The 9,086-nt window shown below is 36.6% G+C and overlaps 1 protein-coding gene across 1 annotated transcript in view; it reads left to right on the top strand.

Annotated features, from left to right (window-relative positions):
* The first annotated feature begins 2,884 nt into the window (after positions 1–2,884).
* The window catches only part of LOC129239378 (cytosolic purine 5'-nucleotidase), a 46,717-nt gene continuing 40,515 nt past the window's right edge, over positions 2,885–9,086 (top strand). The window contains exon 1 of the mRNA XM_054874842.1: positions 2,885–3,648. Coding sequence (XP_054730817.1) covers positions 2,900–3,648 — 749 coding nt within the window. The 5' untranslated portion in view covers positions 2,885–2,899. The remainder of the gene's footprint in view (positions 3,649–9,086) is intronic.

Below are 9,086 nucleotides of genomic sequence, written 5' to 3'. Positions count from 1 at the left end.
CATCATTAAAGTATATTTTGCTTATTGGCAAAGCTATTGTATTAAGCCAAAAATGTGTTTGAATACTGAAAACGATTTTTCGATGAAATTCAGGGTTATCTTAAATCTTTTGCAAAGCACAATCAGGAATCGATTTCGGCGCTTCAAATAATCACAGCTCTTCACTTCTTCCCTTAGTAGGATTTTGTAAGGATCTAGGCTAACATTTTTAGGCAAAATGTGTCGCAATGTGGACTTAGAGATATTTAAATCGCAGTGAACCGCACAGAATCTACTGATTTGCTTCAATTTGAATTTGATCGAGATTATTTTCGATGCTTCGAACGGTGCTCACTGATACTGTAATATTCAAAAGCTGATATGTTGACTAAAATTTATCCACTATAGCAGGCACAGTCTGTCCGGTAAGCCGATTAGTTACAACCGAAAATTGGATTGAGCGCACTTGAAGTTACGAACCACGAGAACTTCGCAGGAATTTTTAATCATTTTCAAATGTTGTGCATTCGTACACTTTCTCTCTCATAATCAACAGCGTAGTGCGCTTATCATGCTTTCTGTTTGAGTTTAAGTGTAACACCGTACGTAGAAATGTTAAAAAAGTTAATTCGGTAAATATTTTTGAGGAAGGTTGCCACAATTCATTCTGTAATTATTTTTAGGGAGAGTTGCTCTATTTTTTTATATTGTATATAAATGTGAAAACTTGTTAAGAGTTGAAAGATTCATTCTGTGAACATTTTTGGGGAAGGTAGCCCTATTTTTTTTATTACTTTATCTAAAGTGGTAAACTTTTCTTTGTTGAGGGTTGCCAAATTTTTTTTCTTTTTATATAAATGTTAAAATCTCTTTGTTAAGTTGTATTGAGATGTTAAAGCAATTAATTCGGTAAATATTTTTGAGGGGGGCTGTAACATTTCTTTTGGTTTAGTTTATATAAATGTGAAAGTTTATTTGTTAAATGGTGTTGACGTGTTAAAAAAATTTAAGCTGTAATTACTTTCGGGGAGGGTGCTACATATTTTTTTTTATATAAATGTGAAAGTTTTTTAAGAATTAAAAAAATCATTCTGTAAATATTTTTAAGCAGGGTTGCCATCTTATTTTATCTTTAATTGTGAAAATTAGTTTAAGCTGTATTGAAATTTTAAAAAAGTGAATCCGGTAAATACTTTTGAGGAGGATTGCCAAGTATTTTCTATTATTTAATCTCTAAATGTTAAAATTTGTTTTTTTTTGTTTACATGAACGTAAAAGTTTATTAGGTTCTATTAAAGTAATGATAAAATGCATTCTCTAAATATTTTTGAGGAGGGTTGCCATATTTTTTTTTATTATTTCATCTACAAATGGGAAAATTTGTTTGTAAAATTGTATTGAAATGTAAACAAAATAAATTCGGCAAATATTTTTGAGGAGAGTTGCCACCACTTTTTTGTTTTTGTAAATGTCAAACTTTTTTAAGTTGTATTGAAATGTTGAAAAAATATATTCGGTAAATATTTTTGGTGAGGGCTGCCACATTTTTTGTTTTTTTATATAAATTTAAAAGATTGTTTTTTGAGAGTTAAAAAATTCATGCTGTGAAAATTTTTGGGGAGGGCAGCCATATTTTTTTTATTATTTTATCTATAGTTGTGAACTTTTCTTTATTAAGTTGTATTAAAATTTAAGAAAATTAATTCGGTAAATATTTTGCTGCCACATTTTTTTTATATAAATATGAAAGTTTGCTAGTGAAATTGAATAGACATGTTAAAATTCATTCTGTGTGTGAAAGATTGTCTGTTAGGGGTTGTCGACGAGGCTCTTGAAGTGTTACAAAAATTCTTTCTGAAAATATTTGTGAGGAGGGTTGCCATATTTTTTTTTATTATTTCGTTTACAAATGAGAAAATGTATTTGTTCAGTTCTAGTGAATTGTAAAAAAAATAAATTCTGTAAATATTTTTGATGAGAGAGTTGCCATCTTTTTTATTATTTTATCTATAAATGTTAAAGTTTGTTTGTTAGTTGTGTTGACTTGTTAAAAGAATTGATGTAAATATTTTTGAGAAGGGTTGCCATATTTTTTATTATTTTATTTATAAATGTAAAAGTTTGTCTGTTAAGTGTAGTTGAAGTGTTAAAACATGCGTTCTGTAATTATTTTTGAGGAGGGTTGCCATATTGTTTTTCTTATTTTATATATGAATTTGAAAATTTGTGCATTAAGTGAAATGTTAGGATAATTAATTTTTTAAATATTTTTGAGGAGGGTCGCCATATTTTTTAATTATTTTATTCATAAATGTTAAAGTTCCTTTTTTATCCCTATGCATTTTTATATCGTTTATGCAATTGTAAATAATTTTTAGTAAACTGTTGTGAACACAACTGGTAAATAGAAAAATATTCGATTTTTCTACTCGATTTCGAAGTATATTTTTAAACTAATTTTTTCGTTCTTTGAAGAATCATAATCATTATTCGATTTTCATTCAAAATTAAAGTGCTCTGAACATATCTCCTAAATAAAATTCCGAAAGGCGCTTGCATATAATTATTTCCTAAAAATTGTAATTTTTTGTTTTTTGGTAATCTCAGCGCACATATTGACACAAACAGCTATACAAATGTACAATTAAACATACAAAGCAATTAAACCGCAGCCAACAATTGAAGCTTTAATTAATGAATGAAACAGAACCTCTAATGAAACTGTGGCTACAAAAAACAAAAACAGCGAAGAGCAGCGCCAAAATTAAAACAAACAAAAAACAAACCACACATAAAAAACGAAATAAAAAACTTGTTCTTAATAAACGTCGGTTTTTTGCGCAAATTTCAACCTCAACACCTCCATTGATAAAGTGAAATAAGTGAGTGACTAGCTAAGTGATTGAGTGACTGACTCAAAATGAATGTGCGAAATGAGGCGCGACGTTGCTCATACGTCACGGAGTACGCGCTACACAAAGATTTATTAACAGCCGACATATACACAACGCCGCAGAGTACTGTTGCGCCAATTTGCTGCTATTGTCGCAGACAAAGTCTTGACTCAACCACAGATGCCCGGACAGGGGCCACAACAGAAGCACATCCAACGACAGTGGCTAGTTGTGGCAATAAAGTGGCATCACATGACGCGAAAAATGTCGATTTGTCAATGAAAGTACAGCTAGGCAGAAGCAAGCAGTGCCATACAACCGCATCAGCTACAACAATAAAATCGACAGCACTAGCAACACAAAGCCATACACAACTTGCCTGCAGTCTTAATAGCATGCCGCTGCAATTGAGCGATGGCGGAAGTAGTGATGATAATGAAAGTGGAAATGATGAAGTGCACTCCACTCACCACCAACAGCAACAGCAACAGCAACATCCACGTCACCTACACCAGCATCATTATCAACAACAGCGTCAGCAACATCACCACAACAACCGCAACCACAATTCAGAATCAGAATCAGACAGCGATGATGAAAATGACGTTGGCCTCGGCGTCGTTGCAGCCACGTTGACCACTACGCCCGCACAGTACGGGTATTCATTGGGCGTTGAAGAGATGCACACTTTGCAGTCATCAGGAGATATAACGCAGTCCTCAAGTTTCGACGATGATTGTTTTGTGCTTCAAACGCCGCCAGCAGCACAAAATGAGTGAGTTCGTGAGTTCATTCGAAAAGGGGTGTTTTATGATGAGCGGTTGGGCTCTAGGTCAGGAGTATGAGAGTTGAAGCGAAGCAGAATGGCTGAAAATTGATAGGCTCGCATTGTGTTGCCTTCAGTGTTGAAAGCATACACTTCCATTTAGATTCCATAGTACGAGTATTGTGCGAGTATTGCATTACCTGCAGTCAGTGCCAGCCTGAACAATGCTGTCTATTATTGTTTTCGGTGCCAGGCCTTCGAAACCAGTTCGTTTGAATAAGTTTTAATTATTTTGTTTTCGTCTGGTTGAGCTGGCTGCTATTTTTGTAGACGTTTATGTATTAATTTTCGTGTCCTGCAAAAAGACTCACACAAAAGGTTATCGCACTGAGTTCAATTATTTTCTTAGATAGCCATCAACAATAGCGTAGCACCATTTGATGCGTTGAATCAGCCATGAATCTCAAATAATCGAGCAAATTTTAATATAATCAGAAGTGGGAGGTAATGACATTAATATCAACACAATGAACTTCTACTAGATCTTACCACTATTAGCCCGCACCTCTACGATTTCTTCTCTGTAAATAGAATGAAGCTTTTGTATTTCAAATTTAATCTGTGCTACAGGGTAGGCCATATAGCGTTTGCTTTTTGAACCACCTATTTTTTTGAGAATGGTAACACAAATGACATGTCAAATGTGTTCATAATTTACTTAAAGGTTTGACATTTACGAAATGGGACGCTATACGCTTCAACAAAATTGGGAAATATTGAACACCTATTTCCAAAGTGGTGAGTCTTCTTCTTCTTCCGCGGTTAAAAACAAAAGTTTGATAAAGATATTGATTAGTTTTTTTTTATAGCCGATTCAAAAAGCAAATTTTACATGGCCTACCCTATAGATATTATATGAAAAGGAAAGATTTGTTGTTTTTTATATGTAACGGGTAATCTCTGAAACTATTTGACCGATTCTAAAAGTTTCTTCTCCTATAGAAGCCAAAATCTTTCTGAATGTCAAGGACTATATACCATACGCATGTACAGTTGCGAACGCGAAAATAGCAGTACGAAATAAAATATTTGAATTCTTAAAAAAAAATATTCTATGATGTGACTAGAAAGTTTTTATTGACATATTTCAATAAATTTTGTAACGAAAAATAAAACTTTTTTTAACAAAAGACAGAAATTTAGGGTTAAAATTAAAATAACATTCTGTCAAAAAAGTACCGGAAATTGTGCAATAAAACGCAAGCTAATTGTTTAATCATCAAAATTTATTTCGTCGCCTTCAAAATTGGCTCCATTCGAAGCAATACACAAATTCCATTGACCAGTCATCAAATCACCTTTTAAATGCGTTTGAAGAGATCTTCTTCCGCTCCTTCAGCGAATTCCCCTTAATGGCCTCTACCGACTCAAAGCGACGTCCGCGAAGTGGCAATTTTTAAATTTTGGGAAAAGGAAAAAGTCACAAGGCGGCTAAATCCGGAGAATACGGTGGTTGTTCGATGAGATTTGTAGAGTTTCTGGTCAAAAAAGTATTCACAATATGAGCCTTGTGAGACGGTGCGTTGTCATAGTGCAAGATTCATGAGTTTTCTTTCCACAAATTAGAGCATTTCCTACGCACATTCTCTCTCAAATGACGCATAACTTCCAAATAATATTCTTTATTTACCGTAGAAGCATTTGGAATGAATCCCGAGTGCACAACACTCGAAGATAATCAAAGAAAACGAGTAGCCTGACTTTCACTTTTAACCGACTTTGACGTGGTTTTTTGGGTTTCGGCTCATGTGGATAGCTCCATTCAGCCGCCTGTTGACTGGTTTGCATATATTCCCACGTCTATCACCTGTTATAATGCGCTGGACAAACATTCGGTCCGAATTCACTTGCTCAAGCATGTCTTCAGCCACATTCTTCCGATGAATTTTTTGAAAGAAATTCAACTCTCTTGGAACGAGTCGAGCAGCCAGGCGTCTCATGCCCAATTGATGGTGTAAAATGTTGCGAATTGAATCGAGAGACACGCTGAAGTCTCGAGCTACCTCCCTCAAACTTAAATGATGGTTTTCCTGCACCATTTCCATGACTTTGTCGACGTTTTCATCCATAAATAGGACCAATTCTATTCATCCAGGGTCCACCATATTTGTAGCCAGTTTCATGCTATAAGCTCGTCTTCTCGTGTCTCTACGTTAAATAGTGCGTCATTGCGAGACAATGTCTCAAGTGCCTGTGGTTGTCGCCGGCCCACGAATTTCGCTCAGCCTCCACTGCACTGCTGTTAATGATAATGCTGCGCCTACTGCTGCTACTATTGATTGTTGCCATGCCATGCGCTCCCAATCGATATGGCGAAGACGCATTACGATTTGCGAATACTCGAACTGACTCCCACTTCCCGCTGGTTGAACACATTTCTCTCGTGAAGGTGGATGCTCCAAAACTCTTTCTAGTGCAACTCTTTCTTGTTTAAAGCGATCACAGCACAAAATCCGCACTCATCACCGTGTTGGGGTAGTCTGCATAGAAAGGGGTGCCTGCCAGCTTAGACCGACACAGGTATTCTTGGACACAGCCGTGTCCGATCAGCAACTGGGCATGGTGGTAGTCTACGTCCCCGTGTTCTCTTGTAGGACACTCATCGATGCACGGAATGATTTTGTATGTTCCTCGCCCGTTTCGAGGAAGCTCTCATCGCTGCTGCCATCGTTTAATTGTCAGCGCCCGTTCTGAGGCTTTTTGATCCGTTGTAGGCCGAGCCCCGAGCCGAGCCAGATGGGCGTCTAACATAATGTCGTGTACTCGCGCCGCTATACAAGACTATTTTAGACTCGTTAATTCCATTTCAGAACCATTCAGCTCTTTCTTAATTTATATGGCTGACTTTATGAGATTCTCTGTGGTGCAGTGTTTTGCTCGACCCACTGTACTCAAAACATAAGAAATATATTTTTTTTATATTTTTTTTTCTGCTAAATATTTTTCCAAAATTCCACGACTGTAATGACGAGATTCCGAAAATCTCGTGATCGTAAAAATTAAACAAATTTACATTCCTATTTACGGCCTGGCGTCACACGCCTTCTACGATCCAAATGCTCAAAACAATGGACGTAAATGCTCCTATTTATCAGACCTATTGAAGCTGGAATGCTTTGCTGTACTTCAGGTCATTGAGACATCCTCCCTGACTAACCCATTGGCAGCCTTCAAGGATACTTCGATGGCCAGAAATCCAATTCATTCTTATATTCTGTGGATATCTCGTTTAAATTAACTACCTCGTTGAGGAGGCTACGGCAAAATCATCTCATGGGAGGTGTCGGCTTATCAGAAACGTGTGAAAAAGTTAATATATTAATATTTCATGAGAGGATTAAAATGTTATGGGAGGGTTGTCCACTCAAGAGAAAAAAAAATGTAGGAAATATTGTTTTTTGCCGGGACAGATTAGCAAGTACAGCACTCAGACACAATTAAGTCCATTGTACTGCACTCGAATTCCCTTTTTAATTTTCTTCAAAACTACTTGACCTCCGAAGAAATCTGAGTAGATCTTGTGGTGCCAAGGAGCCAAGATGGTCGCTTCTTAACACATCTGTGCCAAAGACCTCAAGCCTGATTCGAGCGAATCCTAGGCAGATGCACAGAAAGTGGGCCGCCGTCTCATTCTCCTCTCCACATGCTGGGCAGAGTGCACTGTCTGAGATGCCTACCTTTTCCATGTGCTTTGACCATAGAAAGTGACCCGCAATCAGTCTAACCAGCCTCCTACACTCCCCTCTGCTTAGTGACAGGAGGAACTGCGACAGTCGGTCGGACATGATAGGTAACATCAGTTTTGTCCAAAAACAAAATGCTTAATGATTTGTGGTATGTACCGAAAAAAGTCTCCGCGTATGGGAGGTGTCCGCTTAAGAGAAGTGTCCGTTAGGAGATAGTATTGTTGAAAATGCTGCTAAGGGCCAGTTTTCTAGTAAAGTGCCATATTTTGCAAACTTAAACACAGTTTAAAAATTCTCCAGTTAAACAAGCGCTGAAAAATCAATCCTAAGTTGACAGTCTTCGGCTGGCACTGCTGTCCTGCTTTGGGGAATCTAAGACTCAAACACATTTTCGCTCTAATTTTTTAACCTTAACCTTACCTTTTTAAGCCTGTGGCGCTATAAGGCCTGGATATAAGCCGGTTGCGGTACAGCAAAAAAAGAAATACTTTGGGGAAATAGAAATCCATTATTTTCTCGGTAGATGTCTGTAGTGATCGATATCTGGTAAAGTATTGTTAAGTATAGGTTAGGTTAAATGGCAGCCGCAGCTTAGGGCACACTTGAATAAAGTGTCGATCAAGCAACTTACAGTTTCTGCGCTTTGTCAAGGTTACATTTCGCACTAAAAAAATCTTTTCTTGTTTTTCGTTTCGATTCAGTTGTGAGTTACATGGTGTCAACAAAGAGAAAATTCGTTATATTTTATAGTTTTTCTTTGATAAAGGCGAAAATGCAAGCCGTGAAATTCAGGCCTTGAAAATTGTGAATGGTGTTTATGGGCCGTAATTACGTGCAATTTCAGATTCGTAGATTCCGTTCAGGCATTTTTGATTTTATTACAAATCAAATGTCGATAAAATCACAGAAAAAACCGCAGTTGACCGACATTTTAGCAGTCGTAGCATCGCCCAGAAGCTAAAGATCGACCGTAAATCAGAAAAAGCAGAAATTTTACCTAAAAATAATGGATTTCTTTTTCCCCAAACTATTTTTGCTTATAACTCAAATCATGAAACTGCATTATCTTTAGCAACATGCCGAAATAAATCTAAAATATTTAATGGTGCCCAACATTACCAGTACATAACAGTTAATCACTGTCAAAATAGAGTTAATTTTATGCACAAATGACATGAGTTGTTTCATGTACCTAACTATAGGGTTTTCCAATAAGAGGTGTTATTTTGATATTCAAAGAAAAATGCTATATTTTAATATAAATGGTCGGATGTTTATGCAAATGACCACCACGACCACGATTACAGGACAATATCCTTTTCATGAAATTTTCCATAACTGAATTGCAAAGTGGCTGGCCTATGTCCTCGATAGCCTCACGAATTCCATCTTAGAGGTATTGAATCGGCCCTGTGCTCCTGGCGTAGGTTTTCTCTTTCACGTGGCCCCAAAGAAAAAAATCACAAAATCTCGGTGAGCAATTGTGATCACCTCTTCGAAAGATAAAACGGTCCGGAAACTTTTCCCGGAAAATATCAATAGTTTCGCGCAATCTATTCCAAAATAACACCTGTTGTTGGAAAACCCTTTATGAAATACTTTCGAGCACACCATAAGAGGCTCACCTAGTTCAAGACTCGCAAATTCTACTTGTAAATAAACAAAATTACAATAATTAATGTTAAAATTATGAAAGGTATT

This window comes from Anastrepha obliqua, chromosome 2, assembly GCF_027943255.1.
Source record: "Anastrepha obliqua isolate idAnaObli1 chromosome 2, idAnaObli1_1.0, whole genome shotgun sequence".
Taxonomy (NCBI): domain Eukaryota; kingdom Metazoa; phylum Arthropoda; class Insecta; order Diptera; family Tephritidae; genus Anastrepha; species Anastrepha obliqua.
This window is presented reverse-complemented; position numbering and strand designations above follow the sequence as displayed.